This window comes from Rhinatrema bivittatum, chromosome 5 (genome assembly GCF_901001135.1).
Source record: "Rhinatrema bivittatum chromosome 5, aRhiBiv1.1, whole genome shotgun sequence".
Taxonomy (NCBI): domain Eukaryota; kingdom Metazoa; phylum Chordata; class Amphibia; order Gymnophiona; family Rhinatrematidae; genus Rhinatrema; species Rhinatrema bivittatum.
The window spans coordinates 357,645,991-357,671,542 of NC_042619.1; the positions used below are offsets into that span (position 1 = coordinate 357,645,991).

The 25,552-nt window shown below is 45.4% G+C and overlaps 2 protein-coding genes across 2 annotated transcripts in view; one reads left to right on the plus strand and one right to left on the minus strand.

The window, feature by feature from the left end:
• Positions 1 to 15,012, minus strand: part of COL4A2 (collagen type IV alpha 2 chain) — a 367,855-nt gene extending 352,843 nt beyond the window's left edge. Inside the window, exon 1 of the mRNA XM_029604712.1 lies at positions 14,756 to 15,012. The gene's annotated coding sequence lies outside the window, so the exon portion shown is untranslated. The remainder of the gene's footprint in view (positions 1 to 14,755) is intronic.
• An 80-nt stretch (positions 15,013 to 15,092) lies between these two features.
• The window catches only part of COL4A1 (collagen type IV alpha 1 chain), a 376,455-nt gene continuing 365,995 nt past the window's right edge, over positions 15,093 to 25,552 (plus strand). Inside the window, exon 1 of the mRNA XM_029604713.1 lies at positions 15,093 to 15,320. Coding sequence (XP_029460573.1) covers positions 15,240 to 15,320 — 81 coding nt within the window. The 5' untranslated portion in view covers positions 15,093 to 15,239. The remainder of the gene's footprint in view (positions 15,321 to 25,552) is intronic.

Below are 25,552 nucleotides of genomic sequence, written 5' to 3' on the forward strand. Positions count from 1 at the left end.
TAAAGTGCACTTATGCGAATAAATCCTTTGGACGATTCAATGGCATATATTGTAGCAATTTTCAAAAGCCCACTTACTCGAGTAAAGTGCATTTACATGCGTAAAACCCAGATTTACGCATGTAAATGCTTTTTAAAATCCGCCCCTTTATGCTTAGAGTTGAAAAGGTACAGTGATCAATTTTGGCAAAATACATTTACAGAATCATCATCATCCTCCCCTTCTCCCCCTAATGAACTATGTTAGTTGTTCATCCTAATTAACAATCTCCAGAGGGCATATTAGTTACAGACCATTTTAACACAGCCCCTTAACGGCAATCTTAAAGAACAAGGCTGCACTTTGTGGTCTCATTCATAAAACTATCATTTTTCACAGTTGTCTCAGCAATTTGTCTTCCCTGATGAGCACTAAATCTCCAAATTTAGGGGTGTGAGTTGGCTGTATCCCTTTATTCCAGTGGACAGACCTTAAATTGAGCAAATATTCCTTACACCACTGTATCCAAACTCTGACAGAGTTTTCATCTTTGGGTCAACGCAACCCGTTAAGGATTGTTTTGAGACTCTGCTGAAGGAACTCTGATCTGGTAGAGCTGCAAGTCTTTGTCCAGTGAGAAAATGCACTAAGGTGAGGGCCTGTAGTTCATCAGTATCCTCATAAGTAAAGGTCAGTGATCTGGAGATATCCACACCTTCTACTTCTGTAAGGTTTGTGGTAATCTCTTCAAAACGACAAGGATGCACTTCCCAATATTTTCCTTAAACAGGTTTTTACTATAAACATCTCTCTTTCCCAGTATCCTCTCGGACAGGTACCTTTCTTTATGACAAATTTCCAACTGACGCTCCTTTCAGAGAAGAATTCTCTGAGTTTCTCAGTGCTAAAGGGTTTTCGATAATTTTTTTGTCCACATCTGCTCTTTCAAAGGTTTTCGCATGTCAAAATACAGTATCTCACACAGCCCCTGACTCAGTATATTAATTAACATAGTAACTGATGGCAGATAAAGACCATTAGGTCCATCAAGACTGCCGAGCAAGTTGTTTATGGTAATTACTGCTGCTCTTTGCACGTTACCCCCTGTGCCTTCGGTTAAGGGTAGTAAGGCAGAGTTGCTTGCCTGTAACATGCGTTCTCCGAGGACAGCAGGATGTTAGTCCTCACACATGGGTGACATCATAGGATGGAGCCCGGCACGGAACTTGTTTGAAAGTTCTAGATTCTTTGAGATTCTTTGAGATCAAAGTTCCGTGCCGGGCTCCATCTGATGATGTCACCCATGCGAGGGCTAACATCCTGCTTGTCCTCTGAGAACTTCCGCTCCATGCATGGTACCCCCTCATGTCTTCTGTTAAGGGTATTTACTGCCACTCAATGTGTGTTACCCCCCCCCCCAACCATGCAGAAATGTTACCCCTAAAGTTAATATAGTTTACCCTAGTTCTTCATTCCAATCCTCTAGCCTCTAAAGGTTTATCCCATGCCCTTTTGAATTCCAGTACTGTTCCAGTCTTCACTTCCTCTTCCAGGCATCCACCACATCTCTGTGAAGAAATATTTTCTGATGTTGGTTCTGAATGGTCCCCCTGGAGTTTCATCTCATGACCCCCAGTTCTATAGTTTCCTTTCCAATGGAAACTGTCTGAAATTTGTTGCATCATAAACACCTTTAGGTATCTAAATATAAAACTCCTCATAACCAGTAAAGTTTTCTCTGTACTCTGGTCTGAGACAAGCTCTAAATGAATCATTCTAGTGATTACACAGGTAAGAATGTGATATATACCTTTTCCACCAGGCCATTATCTTTTGCATATAATGGTCCAGCGAAATCAACACCAGAAACTTCAAATAGTGGATTCGCTGTGGCAGAGGGCCTGGTATCTCCCATCTAAACTACACAGAATAGATCCTCCCTTCCCTCTATTGCTCATACCCCCTAGGTGACCGCCCTTTTCCTTATATTAAGGAATTTAATCACATCGTACATTGTTGTCTTCTTGTTATGACCTCTTGTTGATTTCTTGTTGTTTAATCTATTTTCCCTACTGCCCTAGGTTAACCCCCTGCCCAGTTCGCCTACCTTGTTGAAATGTACTTCTAAACCTTTTGTTAATATGTGAACCGGTATGATGTCCCCACTAATACCGGTATATAAAAGTTTCTAAATAAATAAATAAATCTAGGCTTCGCCTTAAATCTCTTACAGATCAGACATATCCATATAACATTCTTTTCTAGCTTCCTGCTTCTCACGACCCACAACCTTTTCCTGAGTTGAGCCAAAGTACCTCACACACGTCACCTTCTCATGTTGAAACTGTACTTCAAACTCAGTTAAATAGGTGTTTAGCATGTAGAATCCAGCAATGCTCCTATCTATGTGTGTCAGACTGTTAAATTGGCAACATCTATGCTGAGCAAGCCCAAAACAGGCCTTAAAAAGGTAGCAGCGGACTCTCCCAGAGACAGCAGAGACAGCAGAGCCGAGATCAAGGCACGTAGAAAGCAAAGCAAAGTCAAGATCCAATCTGAGGTCAGAGCAGGCCGAGAGTGAAGCAAAGTCCAATCCGAGATCAGGGCAACAAGGGGCTGGGACAACATAGGACAGTCAAGGGAGCAGGAACCAGACAAGACAAGGACTTACAGGAATAGACAAAGAATGGAGAAGGACAAGTAGGACAAAGGAAAACAAGCAGGAACTCAGGAACGAAGAGGAACACAGAAACAAGCAGAGACACTGAGCAACTAGCACTGCAGTGATGCAGGGGACCTGTCATGAAGGCAAGGACTGGGCGAGAACAGTATATAAATTCCGATCCTAGGGCAGCGGCAGCGTCAACGGAAGACAGCACAACTGGGCTCAGCATCAGGCTGAGTGCAGCCAGCTGCATTGTGGCTATTGCGGTCGGCGAAAGATAACACTGTGATTCAGTCTGCATCCTGCAACTATCCCCCCACAAACATTAGGGCTTGCTAATCTAAAAATGGGTTCAAGTCCTTGGCTACATCAGTATTTGCTTTCAGTTGTTTGAATTCTTTGCTAAACTCATCTTCTTGGGCATGTTTTATCCAATATTGCTCTGCCGTGGAGATTGCTTCCACTCATTTTAGACTCCAGATGTTGGATATTGTGCACAAACCTCCGAATCCAGGCAGTAATACGAGTACAATTCTCAGCCTGTTGTAGTTCTTTAACTACACCAAAAGCTGTGCCACCTGGTCACTGCAACTCATTTGTTGCAACTGCCACCTATATGAATATCTTTAACATCTTTTCTTCTTGAGACGTTATCTTGGGTAGGTAAGTTAATTGGCCATTCATTTCTGGCTTTTGACAACCATTTTGGCACAAGGCATCAGCTGGTATTCTCTTTCAGTGCTATTATTCCTTATCTCATGAAGTGGTCAAATGGGTTTGACCATCCACTGAAATGTTACCATATTTACTGTTTCACTGAGAAATTGAATTTTGCTGGCCCTGACACTACGACGGGTTGCCAATGTTTTGCTACACTTTGAATTCAGTATAGAGTCAGTCCACAAACATCTGATCCATTTTCTGGGTGATTTTCAATAGTTTTATATTGCTGATTTTATTTTTAGTTTTGTACATTGTTGTTCTGTTCTTGGTTTATTTTATGTGATTATACCTATGTTCATTATGTAAACTGCTTTGTAGCCACGCAGGAGATGTAGTCTATAAATGTGAAAATTAATAAATGTCATTAGTAAAGGTTCTAACAAATGGTTTATGAATATGGCACCAACTAATCCACCTAACAACTCCAAGAGAAAGATCACAGTGAACCTAGAAGATGTGGTAGGCCTGATTTACAAACTGAAGAGTAGTAAATCACCTGGACCGGATGGTATAAACTCCAGGGTTCTGAAGGAACTAAAAAATGAAATTTCAGACCTATTACTAAACAGTTGTAACCTATCATTAAAATCATCCATTGTACCTGAAGACTGTGGCTAATGTAAACCCAATATTTAAAAAGGACTCCAGGGGCAATCCAGGAAACTACAGACCAGTTAGCCCGACTTTAGTACCAGGAAAAATACTGGAAAGTTTCTAAATATCAAAGTCACAGAACATATGGAAAGACATGGTTTAAAGGAACAAAGTCAGCATGGCTTTACCCAAGGCAGGTCTTGCCTCACAAATCTGCTTCACTTTTTTGAATGAGTTAATAAACATGTGGATAAAGGTGAACCGGTAGATATAGTGTATTTGGATTCTCAGAAGGTGTTTGACAAAGTTCCTCATGAGAGGCTTCTAGGAAAAGTAAAAAGTCATGGGATAGATGCAGTTGTCATTTCGTGGATTGCAAACTGGCTAAAAGACAGGAAACAGAGAGTAGGATTAAATGGACAATTTTCTCAGTGGAAGGGAGTGGGCAGTGGAGTGCCTCAGGGATCTGTATTGGGACCTGTACTTTTCAATATATTTATAAATGATCTGGAAAGAAATACGATGAGTGAGGTAATCAAATTTGCAGATGATACAAAATTATTCAGAGTAGTTCAATCACAAGCAGACTGTGATAAATTGCAGGAAGACCTTCTGAGACTGGAAAATTGGGCATCAAAATGGCAGATGAAATTTAATGTGGATAAGTGCAAGGCGATACCAATAGGGAAAAATAACCCTTTCTGTAGTTACACGATGTTAGGTTCCATATTAGGAGCTACCACCCAAAAAAAGATCTAGGCGTCATAGTGGATAACACATTGAAATCGTCTGTTCAGTGTGCTGCGGCAGTCAAAAAAGCAAACAGAATGGTGAATAAAACAGAAAATGTCATAATGCCTCTGTATCGCTCCATGGTGAGACCGCACCTTGAATACTGTGTACGATTCTGATCGCTGCATCTGAAAAAAGATATAGTTGCGATGGACAAGGTACAGAGAAGGGCGACAAAAATGATAAAGGGGATGGAACAGCTCCCCAATGAGGAAAGACTAAAGAGGTTAAGGACTGTTCAGCTTGGAGAAGAGACGGCTGAGGGGGGATATGATAGAGGTGTTTAAAATCATGAGAGGTCAAGAACGGGTAGATGTGAATCTGTTATTTACTCTTTCGGATAATAGAAAGACTAGGGGGCACTCCATGAAGTTAGCATGTGGCACATTTAAAACTAATTGGAGAAAGTTCTTTTTCACTCAACGCACAAACTCTGGAATTTGTTGCCAGGGGATGTAGTTAGTGCAGTTAGTGTAGCTGGGTTTAATAAAGGATTGGATAAGTTCTTGGAGGAGAAGTCCATTACCTGCTATTAATTAAGTTGACTTAGAACATAGCCACTGCTATTACTAGCAACAGTAAGAACATAAGAACATGCCATACTGGGTCAGACCAAGAAGGGTCCATCAAGCCCAGCATCCTGTTTCCAACAGCGGCCAATCCAGGCCATAAGAACCTGGCAACTGCCCAAAAACTAAGTCTATCCCATGTTACTGTTGCTAGTAATAGCAGTGGCTATTTTCTAAGTCAACTTAATTAATAGCAGGTAATGGACTTCTCCTCCAAGAAAGTTTTTACTGTGAGTTTTTGCCTCTACGGCCAACTTCTTTTCAAATTCTCTCTTAGCCTGTCTTATCAATGTCTTACATTTAACTTGCCAACACTTATGCTTTATCTTATTTTCTTCTGTTGGATCCTTCTTCCAATTTTTGAAAAGATCTTTGGGCTAAAATAGCCTCTTTCACCTCCCCTTTTAACCATGCCGGTAATCGTTTTGCCTTCTTTCCACCTTTCTTAATGTGTGGAATACATCTGGACTGTGCTTCTAGGATGGTATTTTTTTTTTTTAACAATGACCACGCCTCTTGCACACTTTTTACCATTGTAGCTGCTCCTTTCAGTTTTTTTCTAACAAGTTTTCTCATTTTATCAAAGTTTCCCTTTTGAACGTTTAGCACGAGAGCCGTGGATTTGCTTACTGTCCCCCTTCCAGTCATTAATTCAAATTTGATCATATTATGATCGCTATTGCCAAGCGGCCCCACCACCTTTACCTCTTTCACCAAATACTGTGCTCCACTGAGAATTAGATCTAAAATTGCTCCCTCTCTTGTCGGTTCCTGAACCAATTGCTCCATAAAGCTATCATTTATTCCATCCAGGAACATCTCTCTAGCGTGTCCCGATGATACATTTACCCAGTCAATATTGGGGTAATTGAAGTCTCCCATTATTACCACACAACAATTTGGTTAGCTTCCCTAATTTCTCTTAGCATTTCACTGTCCATCTCACTATCTTGACCAGGTGGATGGTAGTATACCCCTATCACTATAGTCTTCCCCTCACACAAGGGATTTCTACCCATAAAGATTTGATTGCGTATTTAGTCTCGTGCAGGATGTTTATCCTGTTGGACTCTATGCCATCCCGGACATAAAGCACCACACTGCCTCCCGGATGCTCCTCTCTGTCATTGCGATATAATTTGTACCCCGGTATAGCACTGTCCCATTGGTTATCCTCCTTCCACTGTCTCTCTGAGATGCCAAATAAGTCTATGTCATCATTCACTGCTATACATTCTAATTCTCCCATCTTACTTCTTAAACCTCTGGCATTAGCATACAAACATTTCAAAGCTTGTTTTTTGTTTGTATTTTCATTCTCCTTTTTAATTGATAGGGATAAGTTAGAATTTTTAGCTCAGGTGAGTTTTTAGTTACAGGCACTTGGACTACTTTTCTTATTACAGGAACCTCACTGTTGGGATGCTCTAATTCTAATGCATCATTGGTATCCTTTGAATATACCTCCCTCTGAACCATGCGCTGCTGAGCGACTGTCGGCTTTCCCCTTTGTTCTAGTTTAAAAGCTGCTCTATCTCCTTTTTAAAGATTAGCACCAGCAATCTGGTTCCATCCCTTCAGAAGAGACTCCCCCTTCCACAAAAGATTCTCCAGTTCCTAATATATATACTTAGTTTTTGGATACTTGCCAGGTTCTTATGTCCTGGATTGGCTGCTGTTGGAAACAGGATGCTGGGCTTGATGGACCCTTGGTCTGACGCAGTATGGCATGTTCTTATGTTACCCTTTTAAATGTTGCTACACGTGATTCTGTCAGCATTGTTCTTTTACTAAGAAACAACGTTGCAAACAAATTTACAAAATTAAGAGACACAGAGTATACTTCCCCCTGCAGAGGCTGAAAACATTTTTTTCTTTCAATATTTTCACTGCTTAAAGTCACTTTTACTCATTGGTTTAGGAATAAAATTTTTTTTTTTTGGGAAATTTTTAAATGCTTATAAAAAAAAAGAGAGAGATACTTCCCCTTCAGCAGAGCCTGACATGATATCGCGTTTCGCCACGGCTGCCTCAGACAATTAGTTCTTGTCTGGCGGGGAGAGTATGTCTCTTATTTATGTATAAGACCACAATGCTAAAGGCTCATGAGAAGGCTGAAGGGAGGGAGGTAAGAAGAGAGTGAGGTAAGGGAGAGGAAGGAGTAGGAGGGGATTAGGGTGAGTCAAGTTAGGGGAGGAGGTGAGGAGAAGGGAAAGGAGGGGAAGTAGAAGAGGAGTGTGCTACATAAGTCACACATCTCGGGGGGGGGGGGGGGGGGGGAGGGGGGGGCAAGGCAGCAGATGCAGAGGAAGAGTTCTCAGGAATGGGACAGGGTTGCAGGAATTCTGGAAAGATTCCTGGCGTGTTATTTGCCGTATTTTTCTCCTTTTCCCAGTACTGAAAATCATTCAAAGGGCAAGGTATGCCCCCCAATCCCCTTGGCTCAGCCAACACTGAGTTGTCCAATCCTCCCTTCTCAGGAAATTCCGAGCTGGCCCCTCCCCCCCCCCCTGCTCAGGAAGCTCCAAAGGGGACCCCACCCAGGGGTGACAATAAACATATAGATAAAGGTGAACCCGTTCATATAGTGTATTTGGATTTTGAAAAGGAATATGATAAAGTCCTCCACGATAAGACTCCTCAGGAAATTATAAAGTCATGGGCTAGCAGGCAGTGGCCTCTTGTGGATTGGTAACTGTAAAAAAAGACAGGGAAATAGAGAGCAGGGCTAAATGGTCTGTACTGGGACCTGTGCTGTCTAACATATTCAGAAATGATAGCACTAAATTATTCAAAGTTGCTGAAACAGCAGTGAATTGTGAGGACCTTGTGAGAGTAGGAGATGGGGCAACTGAGCAGCACATGAAATTTAAATGGTGAAAGTGCAAAATGATGCACATAGGGAAAAATTATCCCAACCTCAGGTACACAACGCTGGGTTCTATATTGGACATCACCAACCAGGAAAAGGACCACGGAGCACTTGCGGATAATACAATGAAATACTCTGTTCAATGTGTGGCACTGGTCAAAACAATAAATAGGACGCAGTGGAGGAGGAGCCTAGTGGTTAGAGCAGCGGGCTACAAACCAGGAAGACCAGAATTCAAATCACACGCAAGTCACTTTACCCTCCATTGCCACAGGGACAAGCTTAACTTATAAGCTCTCTGGGAACTACCTACAGTACCAGAATGTAATCTACATTGAAGTGCTGAAAAATAGAATATAAAAATCAGCTAAATAAATAAAAAGGAATGGAGAATATCATATTGGCCCTCTACCTATCTATAATGTGACTACACCTTGAATAATGCGTGCAATTCTTGACACCCTCATCTCAAAAAAGAGACACAGTGGAAATAGAAAAGGTGAGCAGGAAGCCAACAAAAATGATAAAGGGTATGGAATGGCTCCCCTATGATGAGAGGCTGTGTAAGTTAGTTAGGGCTCTTCATGGAAAAGAGACAGCTGAGAGGGGACATTATTTATAGACGTTTATAAATTCACGAGTAGGGTGGAACAAGTAAATAAAGCACGATTAGCCATTCAAATACTAAATAAGATGATGCTCCATGAAACTTACAACCAGCAGATTTAAAACAAATAAATAGTGGAAAGTACTTTTTCACTCAGTGCACAATCAGGCTGTGGAATCTGTTGCCAGAGGATGTGGTCAAGACGACTAGCCTAGCAGGGTTTAAGAGAGGGTTGAATTCGTTCCTGGAGATAAAGGTCCCTAAAACACAATTAGCCAAGTAGACTAAAGAAAGCTATTGCTGTCGTTGGGAGTGATGATCAAGAAACATCTAGTTTTTGGGATCTGCTGGGTACTTGTGACCCAGACATGATACTGGGCTCGCTGGATCTTGGTCTGACCCAGTATTGCATTTCTAATCTTTTTATGTTCCAGTTTCTGTAGAAGATGGCCCGTGACGCATCCTTCTTCTACAGTTTGGAGTAGAGGAGGAGGGAACAAAAAGCAGATGACTTCCCTGCTATCTGTTGATGGGATCCCCTTCACGGTGCCGAAGAGGATCAGCGTGACGGTCCGGGACTTTTATTCAGTTCTCGTCTCTCTGGACTTGGTTGACTGCAGTGTCTGCCAGATGCTATGAGAGGGGCTTCCTGAAATCAACGAGAGTGCCAGGAGAAGGCTGGATGAGTTCCTGAGTCTGGCGAACCTTGTGGTCACCCTTGGCCAGAAGTCCCACAAGAAGACAGCAGAACTGATGACCAGTCTCGCTGCTGGGCACTGACTATAAGATCCTAGTCAACGTGCTCTCCCTAGAGCTACATGTTCTCAGGCTGGACCATGTCTAACAACATTTTGTTTGGTTTAGGATTTAATATTCTTAAACAATAAGTCTGGCCTGTCAGAAGCCTTTTTGTCTCTTGATCAGAAGGCCTTTGACAGGGTGGATCATGGTTATCTCATGGGAACACTGCAGGCATTTGAGTTTGGCCCTATGTTTTGTGGGTCTTCTTCACCTCTTGTTTTCAAGTGCAGAGTGCCTGGTCAAGGTTAACTGGTCCTTGGCAGCACCTCTGGTCTTTGGATGGGGAGTTCTTCCTGTCCAGGCAATTGAGCCACTCCTGTGCATGTTGTGCAGGCAGTTCACTAGGCTGGTGCTGTGGAAACTTAACTTGTAGGTTACCCTTTTGGCTTACGCCAATGTTATCTTCTTTGCGGCTTACGATCCAGTGGATTATGCTGGTACTGACAAAGGAGCCGATTGACTTGGAGGAGGGCTTCTAAGATGAGCCCCTCCTCCATAGCCCCATTCTGGGAGTGGAGGTCTTATATATATATATATATATATATATATATATATATATATTCATTTCAGACAAAATATGAAATATAGATGATATTTCCTATTTCGTCATGTTCGTGGGGGGGGGGGGGCCCCGAAAATGATAGGAAAACCCCACAAAATTTCATGTGTTTTTTTGTTATCATTTTGGGGGGGGGGGGGGGGAGAAAAGGCACACAGAAAAAAAAAAACCCAAACCCACCCCAACCCTTCAGATCTAATTATTTAGATTCCCCCACCCTCCTGACCCCCCCCCCCCCAAAACTTGCCTGAAGTCCCTGGTGGTCCAGTAGGGATCCCGGGAGCAGTCCCCCTCTCAAGCCATCGGCTGCCACTAATCAAAATGGCGCCAATGGCCCTTTGCCCTTACCATGTGACAGGGGCTATCAGAGCCATTGGCCGGCCTCTGTCATATGGTAGGAGCAATAGATGGCCCGTGCCATTTTTTAAGATGGCGCCGGCTGTAGGGATAGACGAGGACGTAACTGATAGCGCTAGGAGCTAGTGGAAGGAAGGTTGCGCAGCAGGCAGAATCGTGGCACCGAGAGACTGCATAGCAGGCAAAACGATGACAAACAGAGGGCTGGATATTCTAGGGGGAATTCTGCGCTGCTATGGAGTGCAGAATTCGCCCCCTGCGCAGAATTGCCAAATTCTGTGCAGAAAATGGCAGAGGAGACCTCGGCATGCTGCGAACGGAGCACGCGAAGATGAAGGCCCCGTGTGCTAAGGGACACGCTCCGCTCACGACGAAGATGAAGGCTCCGGTGTGCCGTTCGCGGCGAAGACAAAGGCCTCCGTGTGCTGCGAATGGAGTGTGCTCCGCTCACGGTAAAGATGAAGGCCCTGGTGAGAGTGAATGTGTGTGTGTGTGTGAGAGGAGAGGGAGAGGGGTGTGAGAAGGGAGAGGCTGTGGGAGAGTCAAGCAAGGGAGGGGAGGGCTGTGAGAGAGGGACGGGTGACAGAGAGCAGAGGGGTAAGCAGGAGGGTGAGAGAGCAGGGGGTGAGCAGGAGGGTGAGAGAGAGAGAGCATGGGAAGTAAGAGAGCTGGGGGATGCTTGAGTGTGGGTTTCAGAGAGAGGGAGCCTATATGAGGAGATTGTGGAGTGTGTATGTTTGTTTGAGAGATTGGGAGCATGTGTGTATGAAATAGGGATTGTGTGTATGTGAGGGTGCTAGCCTGTGTGAAGGGATTGTGTATGTGTGAGACAGAGCCTGTGTGAAGGAGTGCGTGAGAATGAGAGAAAGGGAGCTTGTGTGGGTGTGCATGCAAGAGAGAGGGACCCTGTATGAGGGGATGTGTGTGTGTGTGCGAGAGAGTGAGGGAGCCTGTATGAGGGTGTCTATATGTGTATTAGAGAGAGGGATATGTGTATGAGAGATTGGGAGGTCGTGTGTATGAAAAAGGGATTGTGTGTATGTGAGGGAGCTAGCCTGTGTGAAGGGATTGTGTATGTGTGAGAGAGCCTGTGTGAACGGGTGCATGAGAGACATAGGTAGCCTGTGTAAGGGTGTATGCGTGAGAGAGAAAGGGAGCTTGTGGGGGTGTGTATGCAAGAGAGAGGACCCTGTATGAGGGGATGTATGTGTGCGAGAGAGTGAGGGAGCCTGTATGAGGGTGTGTGTGTATGTGTATTAGAGAGAGGGAGCATGTGTGTGAGAGAGGGGGAGGGACAGATGGAGCCTGTGTGAGGGGCAGTACTGTGAACCGGGTCAAACTCTGGGACTGGCGATAGAGTGGAAGGGGCTGAGCCTAGAGGTGGAGGGGAGAGATACTGGCAGATGGAGGAGTTGGGGCCTGAGAGGGCAAAGTGGCCAGGGGAGTAGGGAGAATGAGTGGAAGGGACTCTCTTATTGTTGTGTCCATCGCTGCCCGATGTCTCCATTCCGCCCACCTTACCTCGTTGGCGACTCCCTCCGGGGTTGATGGAAGGCTAGCTGCTGCGGCGCCTCCAGGCCATCCTCCTCCGGCGTTCCTGGACCAGCTCGACGCTGCAAGCTGCCATGTTGACCAGATGCTTAAGGGTGCGCGCGCGGCCTGACCGATGTACAAACAGATGGCGCGAACCTCAGGGGCGTCCCCCTGAGATGATGTCATCAGCTCGATATTTAAGGTCTCAGTTTTCGCTAATAAGATGAGTTAACAACCTAGCTTCCTCCTGGTTGCTGCGGATGGGATTCGCTCTCCGCAACCCTAGCTACTCTACCTCCTTGGACTTCACTAGAGGTACCCACTCCTCGGGGGTCTCACTCTCTCTTTTTCTTTTCAGGTCGCAGTCCAGAATTGGTACTCGCTCCTCGAGGGCCCACGTCCCGGACCAGCTCCTGAATACCACGTCTGCTAAGAAGTCATCGCTGCTTACAACATTAGTGAGTTTCCATCTATCTCTAAGAGCTTTCCCTGGGACCAGGTACTCGCTCCTCGAGGGCCTAATGCATTCCATCTCCTGGGCGGACTTAAGAGACTATTGTGCGAGTGTTACCATCAAGGACTTGTTCCAGAACTCTGCATATCCTATCTACTCACTTTCTCTACAGCTCAGCCACCTTGGGATCGCTGTTCCAGTACCTGAGGGACTACAGCCCAGCCGGGGGCTTCCAGCTCACTACTGCCACCTCTGGTGGTTTAATATATTGTCTAATAGAAGAACTAGTGTGTGTCTGTCTCCTACACTAAGCCTGACCAGAGGTCCCTCTGGGATATCCCCCAGAGGGCGTGGTCACCTGCCACTGGTCCAAGGATCCACCCACAACTATTCTAAATAATACCAGATTGCTATCTCTCAGCTTTAACAACAGAGCTCTAATAACAGATTGTTACTTCCCAGCTTTAACAACAGAGCTTTAATAACACAGTATTTCTAGGGAAATTCTGCTCAAAATTTGTAAAATGCTGCATCTCTAAATAATAACTTTTTTCTGTATTAATTTAAAATGTAATTATTTAAATAATGTCATGTAAATTGTGTTATTTTGACCAATATAAAAAGTTTGCAGAATTTTAGGTTTTTGTGTGCAGAACTCCCTCAGGAGTAACTTTCAGAAGAAAATGGCTAGGTAACTTATCTGGCTAACTTACATGGGATATTCTGCAGCACAGGTATGCTGCTGAATAACGTTGTATTTGGTGCTACATAGCCGGATAAGTTATATCCAGCTAAGTTAGACCTGCTCTATGGTGGGTCTAATTTATCCTATTAACGTAACCAGATAAATACGAATATCGCTACTTATCCAGCTAAGTGAGCAGGAGAAGAAGCAGCGCCGCCGTGATGCGCCCCCCCCCCCCCCCCGGATATCCGGCTAACTACTTTGCCGGAAAAGTGACTTATTCCACCACGCGGAGGCCGCTCAGCATAGCTGGATATTCAGCGGCAGCCACTTAGCCGTATAAGTGGCTGCTGAATATTGGGTCTCCCTGTGACTAGGGACCCCCCCTCATGACCACCTGGCCAGTTACCTCCTGTGGCAGAGCCGAAGTTGACCAGAGTGGCCGGACGGAATCCTCAGGAGTGTGGCTGCAAGGCACTGGGGTGTGGTGTGGTGTAGTGTGGTGTGGTGGGGTGCATGCCCCCTGTATAAGCTGCTGGGCAATATCTGCTTCCAGGGTGATGGAATCTGCCAGCTGATGTGCACACGGGAACTGTGCTATAGCCCTCCCCCCATTTAAGGTGGCCCCCTTTTTTTTTTCCTCCCACTCCCCTTTCCTTCGCTTTCTTTTTCTGACTCTGGTGGTGTGGCAGGCGGGCAGGCCTCCCAGTTAGGTCTATAAAGGAGCAGTGAGGGATCCCGACCCAATCAGACCATGGAGACTGGGGGGGGGGGGAGTGGTTATGCCTAGAGCGAGAAGAAGCCCCTAAACTTTGCCTGCCCCGGTGAAGGATTCCCATCCCCTGCAGAATGCGTATAATAATAATGGGACTGCTCTCAGCTTATTTCCCGCTGACAGGTTTTAAGTCTTGTTCTTTACTCTCTGTTTTGGGTGGGGGGCACCCTAGCTGCCTTGGTCCTTAGTTTAAGTTAGAACAGTGGCCTCGGCGGGGGGGGGGGGGTCTCTGCTGCACTGAAGGCGGAAAGGGCCGACCACCTGCTGCAGTACCTATAGGAGGCGACTTATAGCAGTGCTGCGTGCCCGGGTCACCCACTGTGTGCCGAGGGGAGAGGATAAAAGGGCCTCGGACAGGTCCATCTCCCATCTCAAGGCGGACTCCAGGCCACTGGGGCCCTAAGCAGGAATATTTGGATGCCCCCTCCTGCAACCCGCAGGTCCGTGAGAGAGGAGTCAGGAGGAGTAACTCAGAGGAGGAGCAGCGGGGCAGGTGTTGGCAAATAGGTGCAGCCCAGCCCGGTGGTCGTCCTCCCCCCCCCCCACTGTGAAGCTGCTCGGGGGGGGGGGCGCAGGTGGGAGAGGGCGGAGTCTCGAACCTTCGCCCCCCCCCCCCAGGGCGCACGTGCTTGCACCGCCGCCCTCCCAGCAAAGAAGTGGGGAGGGGGGGGGGGGGTCCCCGGCTCCGGGGTCAGGCAGCGAGAACACGGGAACCCTCCCGCCCACCTCACCGAACAGGCAAAGGAAAGAAAACAACAAGAAAAAGGGAGCTCTTGCTGCTCCCACTTACTTGCACGACCCCCTGCTTTCCAGAGCGCGGCTCCCCTGTGAGGGGAGAGGGGGCGGCGGCGGCTCCCGGTCTTTTCGCGCGGGTCGGGGGGAGCCCTTGCGCTGCAGCCCGGTCCCTTTGGCAGGAAGAAGAAGCGGCGGCGGCGGCTGGGAGCGGGGCTGGTGAAACTGCGAGCGAAGAAAAAGGGAAGAGCCGGGGAGGGGGGGGGCTGGGGCTGGTCAGAGAGGGGAGGGGGGAGTCACCCGGGTCACCGAGGGGGAGGGCCCTGCGGCCGCAGCCAACAAATTGCTCCCAGTCAGACGGCCTCCTTTTTACTCTTCAGGAGCGGCGCCGTCTGCGGAGGGGGGAACCGGGAGAGGCTGCCGAGGGGTCCGGGACGCCTGAGGAGAGACTTTAAAGAGGAAGGAAGCCAGCGACCTCCCTCCCACCCACCCCCCCGGCCATCGGCGGGGGAGCTCCGGGCGCTGCCGCCGCCGCCGCCGCTATGGGTCCGGGGCAGGGCGCGTGGCTGCTGCTGCTGCTGGCCGCGCTCCTTATCGCGCACGGCCGGGATGCCGAGGCTGCCGTGAGTATCCATAACGCCCGATCGTCACAGCCGCGCGCGCGCGCGCTGCTCCTAGTGCGGGACTTTCCGCAAGTGTCCCCCCACACCTTGGCGTTTAATGATTTCTGCCCGGTATGGAGAGGGGGAGGAGGGGGCTGCATCAGGTACAGTTAAGCAGCACTCAGCCAGGATGCACTTTTTCATTGTTTTGGAGGAGGAGGGGGGGGGATACATGATATATTTCCCCCCCCCCCCCCTGGCATCTTGCGAAGTGTTTGCGCATCATGCATAATCTGCGCGTTCGCTGGGGATGAAACAGATGTAAAAGTTGCTGTGGGTTGCCCCTCTGCCGTGTAAGATCAAATAGCGGCTTGTGTGCTGCTGCTGCTGCTGCTGGTGGTGGAAAATCCTCTTAAGCTTGCTTGCCTGAGTGGCTGCGCTGCGGTCGGCTCCGGGGTCACTTGTGGGCTGTGGTTAATGCCAAGGGGTCAGCCCCCCCAGCCCATTGACGGCTCCTGCTGAATAACTTGCAGACAAAAGCCAACTTCCTACAGGAGGGCTGCCGAGGCTCCCTGGAAACGCACACACACACACACTGGGGCCGATGCAATAAAGTGCGCTCAGCCTAGCAAACGGGTCTAGGGTGCGCCTGTTGGATGTGCTAGACTAGCACCTGATGCAATAAGGAGATCAGCGCGTCCAAAACGCACTCCCAGACAAAAGCGTAGCCGATAGCGCCCGTGACATGTTAGATAAGGCACCAGTCCCCCTCGTTTGAATACCGCATCAGGTGCTCAGGGCTGTGTGTCTGTCAGGAAAACAGGCGCTCAATGCAAAGTGTCCGTTTTCAGCCTGCGTCTTATTGCATTGGCCCCCACGGGGCCTCCAGCTTTCTGGGTCCTGACACTTCAGATTTGAATCTCCAGGCAGCCTTTGCTCCCTCTCTTTCCCCCCCCCCACAGCTGGGGGTACGGTCTCAACAGCTTCTCCCCAAATGGCAGGGACCTGCCCTAGAAGCCTATCTTATGCCTTCTCTTGCCACTCCGAGGGCTCCTTGTTGGCAATTGTCAGGCTCGCATGAGGTGGACTTTCCACTCGCCCAGCACCCTTTTTTATTTTTCTGCTGTTGACCTTATAGGATCATCTTTCAGCTGCTGATGCAGTGCAATCTCCATGGGATCCAGGGCAATCATCAGACTGAGGATGACCCTGTATGGCAGGATGATGCAAAGTCGTGGGCTTTCTAGGCATGAAACAGAAGTTTGCCCAGATTGCAACTCAAGAGTGTCTACTCTAAAACACCAGAGCTTCCGGGGATCTGTGTGGCCCTCACCCCAGCTTTTACATTTTGTCCCCTCCCTATTTTATCAGCCCCGCCCAAAAGTCAAACCATGGAGCCGGGCCTGTAAAATATTAAATTTCCACACAACTAATGCAAAACAAACGAAGGCCAAAAACAGGGATTCACGCTGCCCCCTCCTGCATGGCTCTCGTGCCTTTGGGTACTGCTTTGTAACACGGAGGACGAAAGGTCAGATTCAGGTATTCTTCTGAAATATCTCTGGGTCAGCAGCTCAGGGAAGGTGGGGAACCCCCTCACGTGGTCCGTGCAAAGCGCCATCCAATAAGATGCATTCCACCAGCACCACCATCACTGGCAACATAAATATCCTGCCGGAAGTGCTTTAATATTTCACTGGTGAGATCGATTGGTGATTCCAATTGCGTATTATTTTTAAAGTTTGAAAAAAGTTCTAAAAAACCACTGTTTTCCCTGATGCTGGTAAGGGCAGTAAGATAGCTTGTGATAGAAATGTGCATTTGTTTGAAAAAACAAAAAATGGAAAGGCAAGGAAACACCCTTGTTTTGTTTTCAACCAAAATGAAAACAATTCCTGCCAACATTCAGTTTTTTTAAAATGCCTTTTGCTTCTACAAATAGGGTGCTATTTGCAAATACCTCCTGCAGTTTTTAAAAACGAATAAAAACCATAAAGCCCCTTAACGGAACTAACATTTGGTTGGAAACTTTCCTCCCAATGAAACAACAAAAAAAAAAAAAAATCAAAAAGGCTTTTGCCCTGCACCCACCCCTAGTTTGGGACAGGAAATGGGACACTGGTAGCAGCTTCCAGGCACAACTTTCCCAGCAAAAAGTCCTGATCTGAGGTCAAACTGCAGTACTTCAGTACAGTCGGGGGGAAAAAATGTCCATATCCAATGTGTTTCTGATCACCGTATGCAATGTACTGTTCTTATATAGTGCGCTGCCTGTATGTGTGCAGAGGGACTTAAAGAATTCATTAGCATATCAATACAGGGATGCAAAAAATAGGAATGTGTCAGAGTACAGTTTCCTTCTCCAAAAGTGTGCCATGCAAATACTTACAAAGTGAGAAATGATGACTTGGGCGTGGTTTGGTGCACAGGAGCTTGGTAACAGTAGCCCACGAGTTGCGAGGTAATAGAAGAATCTGAATGGCAGGGAGCAGGCTGCTCAGGGTAGCAATGAGGAGCAAAGGTGGAAATAGAGAGTTTGCAAGGTTTCCCTTCAGATAGTAGGTTTCAGGTAAGGAGTGGAGGCTGGATTTTTTTTTTCTCTTCAAAAATCCTGTCTTTTGTGTTTTATTCTTTATTGCATCTCTTTCTCCAACCCAAGCCTCCTCCTTATTTCCACTCCTCCATAACCTGCTTTTCCTTTCTCCACAACCTTCTCATTATTATGGTTCTCTCTGTATCCCTTGCTCTGTAACGTTCTGCTTTTTTCTCTCTGAACTGCCATTATCTTTTGTTCCCTCTTTTGTGTTCCGTGAGTGGAAAAATGACGGGATTCCATCCTTTTTCTGGCACGCCAGTTTCTTGCCTACTTCTTCCTTTCTGTCATCCTTACATTCCCCTGAGCACACCTTCATTCTTGCCTGACTTCTCTCTATTGGCCGTTCAGTTCTTTTCCATTTCCCTTTCTGCCTACTCACTCTCTCTCCCCCTTCCAGATTTCTCCCCTTTGATGTTTTCTCCTCCCTCCTCTGAGGCAGAGAACAGTAATAGGCTGCAAATCTGGGGATAGAGTGAGTGCATGATCCTGGTCCCCCATAGTTGCTTTTCCTTTCTATGCAACTTCCTGTCTAAACAGGAAATGGGAGGAGAAGGACCACCAGCCACCGTGATTGGGAGCATGTGCTGTCAGCTGGCCTGCTGTTGCTTCTTTCACTACTGGCGAAGGAGCAGTATTGCCAGTACCTAGATGAAGAAAGTCACTAGGACCCAGGACTGGAAAAACTTAGGGGTTTTTCCTTTATGCTAAGTGGCCAGACTGGTTCTCCTGGAGTAGTTTTTGGATGGCTTGGACTGGCCTATGTGACAGTGGGTATGCTGACACCTGAAGCTCACCCTGAAGACTGCCATCAAACCTAGCAGGTGCCAGAGCACCCCTGATGGCCAGAGAGACCATCGGCTACTAGCCCAGGACACCACAGTTCAAAAGCAAGACAGCCACCACAGACCTCAGAACAGGTCTGGCCCAATGCACTGATCATGGGGCCAAGGGCCACCGATCTATTTCAGCTGTGGAGAGATAAGTTACTTAACCCACAAGTAACTGAATGAGGAAGAACCAATGGATATCAGTTTGATGACCCCCACATTTCTGCATCTTTGTGTACATTTCACAATTGGAGTTCACCACTTTTGTGGTTTTAGTGGAAAAGCCTGACTTCTCCTCCAAGAACTTATCCAAACCTTTTTTGAACCCAGCTACACTAACTGCACTAACCACATCCTCTGGCAACAAATTCCAGAGCTTTATTTGCATTGAGTGAAAAAGACTTTTCTCCGATTAGTCTTAAATGTGCTACTTGCTAACTTCATGGAATGCCCCCTAGTCCTTCTTTTATTCGAAAGTGTAAATAACTGATTCACATCTACTCGTTCAAGACCTCTCATGATCTTAAAGACCTTTATCATATCCCCCCCCCCCCCCCCCCTCAGCCGTCTCTTCTCCAAGCTGAACAGCCCTAACCTCTTCAGCCTTTCCTCATAGGGGATCTGTTCCATTCCCTTTATCATTTTGGTTGCCCTTCTCTGTACCTTCTCCATCGCAACTATATCTTTTTTTAGATGCGGTGATCAGAATTGTACACAGTATTCCAGGTGCTGAGCACACTGAGCTGACGATTTTAAAGTATTATCCACTATGATGCCTAGATCGTTTTCCTGGGAGGTAGCTCCTAATATGGAACCCAACATCGTGTAACTACAGCAAGGGTTATTTTTCCCTATATGCAACACCTTGCACTTGTCCACATTAAATTTCATCTGCCATTTGGATGCCCAATCTTCCAGTCTTGCAAGGTCCTCCTGTAATGTATCACAATCCACTTGTGATTTAACTACTTTGAATAATTTTGTATCATCCGCAAATTTGATAACCTCACTCATCGTATTCCTTTCCAGGTCTTATATATATATAAAATAGGAAAGCACCGGTCGAAGTACAGATCCCTGAGGCCTTCCACTGTTTACCCTTTTCCACTGAGAAAATTGACCATTTATTCCTGCTCTCTGTTTCCTGTCTTTTAACCAGTTTAATCCATGAAAGGACATCGCCTCCTATCCCATGACTTTTTAGTTTTCTTAGAAGCCTCTCATCGGGAACTTTGTCAAACGCCTTCTGAAAATCCAAATACACTACATCTACCGGTTCAACTTTATCCACATGTTTATTAACCCCTTCAAACAAATGAAGCCGATTTGTTAGGCAAGACTTCCCTTGGGTAAATCTATGTCGACAGTGTTCCATTAAACCATGTCTTTCTACATGCTCTACTATTTTGATCTTGAGAATAGTTTCTACTATTTTTCCCAGCACTGAAGTCGGGCTCACTGGTCTATAGTTACCCGGATCGCCCCTGGGGCCTTTTTTAAATATTGGGGTTACATTGGCCACCCTCCAGTCTTCAGGTACAATGGATGATTTTAATGATAGGTTACAAATTTTAACTAATAGATCAGAAATTTCATTTTTGTGTTCATTCAATACCCTAGGATGCATGCCATCCGGTCCAGGTGATTTGCTACTCTTTAGTTTTTCAATCTGGCCTACTACATCTTCCAGGTTCACAGTGATTTCGTTCAGTTCATCTGACTCATCACCTCTGAAAACCATCTCCGGAACTGGTATCTCCGCAATATCCTCATTAGTAAATGCGGAAGTAAAGAATTCATTTAGTCTTTCTGCAATGTCCTTATCTTCACTAAGAGCCCCTTTAACCCCTCTGTCATCTAATGGTCCAACCGACTCCACAGGTTTCTTGCTTTGGATATATTTAAAAAAGTTTTTATGAGTTTTTGCCTCCATGGCCAACTTCAATTCAAATTCTCTCTTTGCCTGTCTTATCAATGTTTTACACTTAACTTGACAATGCTTATGTTTTATCCTATTTTCTTCAGATGGATCCTTCTTCCAATTTTTGAAGGATGTTTTTTTGGCTAAAATAGCCTCTTTCACCTCACCTTTTAACCATGACGGTAATCGTTTTGCCTTCCTTCCACCTTTCGTAATGTGCGGAATACATTTGGACTGCGCCTCTAGGATTGTATTTTTAAACAGTGTCCATGCCTGTTGAACACTTTTAACCTTTGCAGCTGCACCTTTCACTTTTTTTCTATTTTCCTCATTTTATCAAAGTTTCCCTTTTGAAAGTTTAGTGTTAGAGCTGTAGATTAACTTATTGTCCCCCTTCCAGTTATTAGTTTAAATTTGATCATGTTATGATCACTGTTGCCAAGTGGCCCCACCACCGTTACCTATCTCACCAAATCTTGCGTTCCACTAAGAATTAAATCTAAAATAGCTCCCTCTCTTGTTGGTTCCTGAACCAATTGCTCCATGAAGCAATCATTTATTACATCCAGGAAGTTTATGCCCCTAGCAAGTCCTGATGTTACATTTACCCAGTCAATATTGGGGTAATTGAAATCTCACATTATTATTGCACTACCAAATTGGTTAGCTTCCCTGATTTCTCTAAGCATTTCATCATCTGTCTGACCATTTTGTCCAGGTGGATGGTAGTATACTCCTTATTATACTCTTACCCAACACACATGGGATTTCTACCCATATAGTTTCTACTAAGTATTTAATCTCTTGTATGATCTTTATCCTGTTGGACTCTATACCTTCCCGGACATAAAGTGCCACACCCCCACCAAGTTGATCCTCCTATCATTGCGATATAATTTGTACCCTGATATAGCACTGTCCCATTGGTTATCCACCTTCCATCAAGTCTCTGATGCCAATTATGTCAATCTCATCATTTGGTGCTGTACACTCTAACTCTCCCATCTTACTTCTTAGACTTCTGGCATTGGCATATCGACATTTCAAAGTTTGATTTTTGTTTGTATTAACAACCTGCTTTTCAGTTAAGGATAATTCAGAAATCATTAGCTTTGGTGATTTTTTTACGTATAGGCACATGGACTATGTTTGCTTTTAATGGAACCTCTCTGTTGGGATGCCCTAACTCTCCTGTTTCATTAGTATCCTTCAAGGATACATTTCTCCGAACCATGCACTGCTGATTGACTTTTGGCTTTCCCCCTTGTTCTAGTTGTACCCCATCCCTGACATGGCTTCTGACTCTATTTTAATTAGTTCCGAGTTTTATGAACAGATACTATTTAGACAAGAACATATGATTCGCCTTGAGACATACACACCCATTTTCAAGAGAAAACTGAAAACCTGGCTCTTTCAGCAAGCCTACACAATGACACCCCCCATTACATAAATATCCTTTGTATTGTTATTTGCGATCTACGATTACGAAAGCGGTTTGAATATGAAATACGTTATGTCCCTCATTTTGTACATTGTACATTATTGTAGTTTTGTTTTTCTAGTTAACTTATATAACTTATAGTTTTAATTCATTGTTTTTGCTTTATCTACCCATGACCCTTCCCCCACCCCTGACCCCTCCCTTGATTTTTGTTTTTCTCTGGTTATATTTAAGGGCTCCTCCCTATAGTTATCTGTATATTTTCTGTTGTATGTAAGGGCTTCGCCTAAAAGTTCTTGTTTATTGTGAACCGATGCGATGTGCGAACGGACATCGGTATAGAAGAGACTTCAAATAAATAAATTATTTATTTATTTATTTTATATACCGACATTCAATCGAGATATCACATTGGTTTCCAGATAACCAAGAGAATAGGGCGTAATCCGCCCTATTTTACATTATAACATGGTAACCAAAAAACAATTATAACATATTATAACAGAAGTACATGGAACAAGAGTTTATAGGATATAACAAAAGGTTATAGGAAATAACATATGTACATGAATGTGTTGTTGATAAAATAAATTTAGGATTAGGGGCTTGTTGGTAAAATAATTTAGGAAAAAAGGTGGGGGTGGTGAGGGAAGGGAGGGGGGAAGGTGGGGTGGGAGGGAGTAGTGTATTGAGGGATTCAGGGGGGTGAGAAGACTGTGTAGGGGATGAGGTGTGTTGTGTTCGGGCATGTTAAGGGTTGGGTGGGAAGGCTTTTAAAAACAGCCATGTTTTAAGGTGTTTTTTGAAGGTTTGCAGTGAAGGTTCATTTCTGAGACAGGTGGGGAGGGTGTTCCATAGGGTGGGTCCCGCTATTGTTATGGCTCGTTTGCGGGTTGCGTTGAGCCCTGATTATATGGTATTATTTATATATTTGATAGTATTCAGTCCTGAGTACATGTTGTTGTTGTTATTATTATAGTCCTGAGTATATGACCTGATATTATTTTCTGAGTTAGCCATGCCTCTGGCTCTTCCTCCTCCCAGTTCAAGTGCCCCTGTTTTATTGTAACTTTTGCTCACTTTGCTCTCTCTTCGCCTATTGTTCATGTTGATGTTAATGTTATTGCACCATTGTTTCTTGTAAACCGATATGATATGATTGGTATCATGAATGTCTGTATATAAAAGCCCTAATTAGAGAAGCTTTTAAACTATTTATGTATTTATTTATCTCCTTTTTGAAAGTTAGTGCCAGCAGCTTGGTTTCACTCTGGTAAGGTGGAGCCCATCCTTTTGGAAAAGTCTCCCCTTTCTCCAAACGTTTCCCCAATTCCTTATAAAGCTGAGTCCCTCTTCCCTGCACCATCGTCTCATCCACTAATTGCTTTCACCTCATCCTCTGGCATCGAATTCCAGAGCTTAATTATGCATTGAATAAAAAAAAGTTTTATTAGTTTTAAATGTACTGCCTAGTAACTTCATTGTGAAGTTTCTAGGTAGTACAACGCAATCCCTGGTCTTTGTACTTTTCAAAAAAGAGTAAACAACTGATTAATGTTTACTTGTTCCATTCCACTCATTATTTTATAGACCTCTATCATATCTTCCCTCAGCCTTCTCTTCTCCAAGCTGAAGAGTCCTAACCTCTTTAGCCGTTCTTTATAGGGGAATTGTTCCATCCCCTTTATCATTTTGGTTGCCCTTGTCTGTACTTTTCTAAACCTGCAATATCATTTTTTGAGATGTGGTGACCAGAACTGCACACACTACTCAGGTTGTACAATGGAATGATACAGAGGTCCAGATCTTTCATGTGAACCTCCTAAAGAAGAAAGAAGTGGGTCACACCAAACAGCAGCCTTCACCAGAAGTCACTGGCCCAGAAATCTCACTGAACAGTGGATTCTTACAAGTCCCTTTTGAGAATCAACTGTCCTCATCACAAAAAGTGCAATTAGAGGAGTTGGGACTGGAATAAAGATGTCTTCTCCAATGGTCCAGGGCAAAATCACTTCGCTTGGCATGATATTGTCACCCCCCCCCCCCAGTGGTGGTTTAACAGTGGCTGTACCAGTTCCTGGAAGCCAGGTGTCCCGCTGTATCCATCAACCGCATAATCAAGTCCAGCAATGACTGGTCATCACCCATTCTGCTCATTTCCAAACCAGATGGTAGCATCCACTTCTGCATAGACTTCCAGAAAGTCAACAAAGTCTTGAAGCTGGAAGCTTTTCTCATGCCCTATGTATATCAGCTCATTAAGAGGTTGTAGATTATCCAATTTATATCCACCCAGTACCTAACAAAAGGATACTGGCAGGTGTCCCTCATGCCAGCAACAATAACAAGAAAACATTTTTCACTTTCTCCAGAGTCCTGCTCTTTGGACTAGAATTCCACTACATTCCAACGATTGGTTGCCTACCTTCTACATCCACACAACAGCTTTGCTGTGGCCTATATTGATGATATCGTCATTTGTAGTGGGGACTGCTTAACTCAACTACTGGCAGTATTTACAAACCTGCAAAAGGCAGGGCTGATGCCTACTAGGGGCCCAAGAAGTATAGTATTTAGGGTAATCCCTTGTGAAAGGATGTCCTCCCACAGGCACGGAAAATAGATATTACACATGTGCTGGTTCCCTGGACCAAGAGCCAATTGAGAGCTTTTTTTGGACCTCATTGGATACTTCTGGAGGTTTATCTCAAATTTCACAGAGATGGCAGAGTCCCAGACATTCTTGCTGAAAAAGAGGGCCCAAGAGAAGGTTTGTTGGTCCGCTGAGGTGGAAAAAGCCTTCCAGGACTTGAAGAGGGTCATTTGTTTGAATCCATTCTTGATAAGCCTTGACTTTAATAGGCTATTCACTGTACAAATAGACTCCTCAGAAGTCAGTTTAGGAGCAGTCTTGGCACAAGAAAAGGAAGGGTAAGAACATTTTGGTTATCTTTATCTGCAGGAAGCAGCTATCCCGGAAAACGAATCGCAGTAATTGAGGAGGCACTGGCAGTAAAATGGGCATTAGAGCTGTTCCACTACTATCTACTGGGATGAAAAATTCACCTTATTGACTGACCACCGACCCCTGGTCTGGATAGCCAGAAATAAGGAGTCCAGTGGCTGGGAAATGCGATGGCTTTTAGCTTTCCAACCCTTCACCTACCTTGTTCAACATAGGGCAGAAAGAGAAGAAAGCCACCAATTTCCTCTCCTGGGAGGTATCTCTGGTAGGCGTGGGCACTCAACCTAAGAAGGTTGAGCTGAGGGGGAGGGTATGTGAAGAGGTATATAGGGGACACCTGGAACACCTTAAAGGACTGGGTTCTGTTATCTAACCCAGTCCACCTTAAGGGACAACCAGGCTGGAAATCCAAAGCAGAGGGCAGTTCCCTGGGGAGAAACAATAGCTCAGACCCAAGAGCAAGTAGAGTGACCTAGGATTGGAGGAGGAAGCACTAGAGA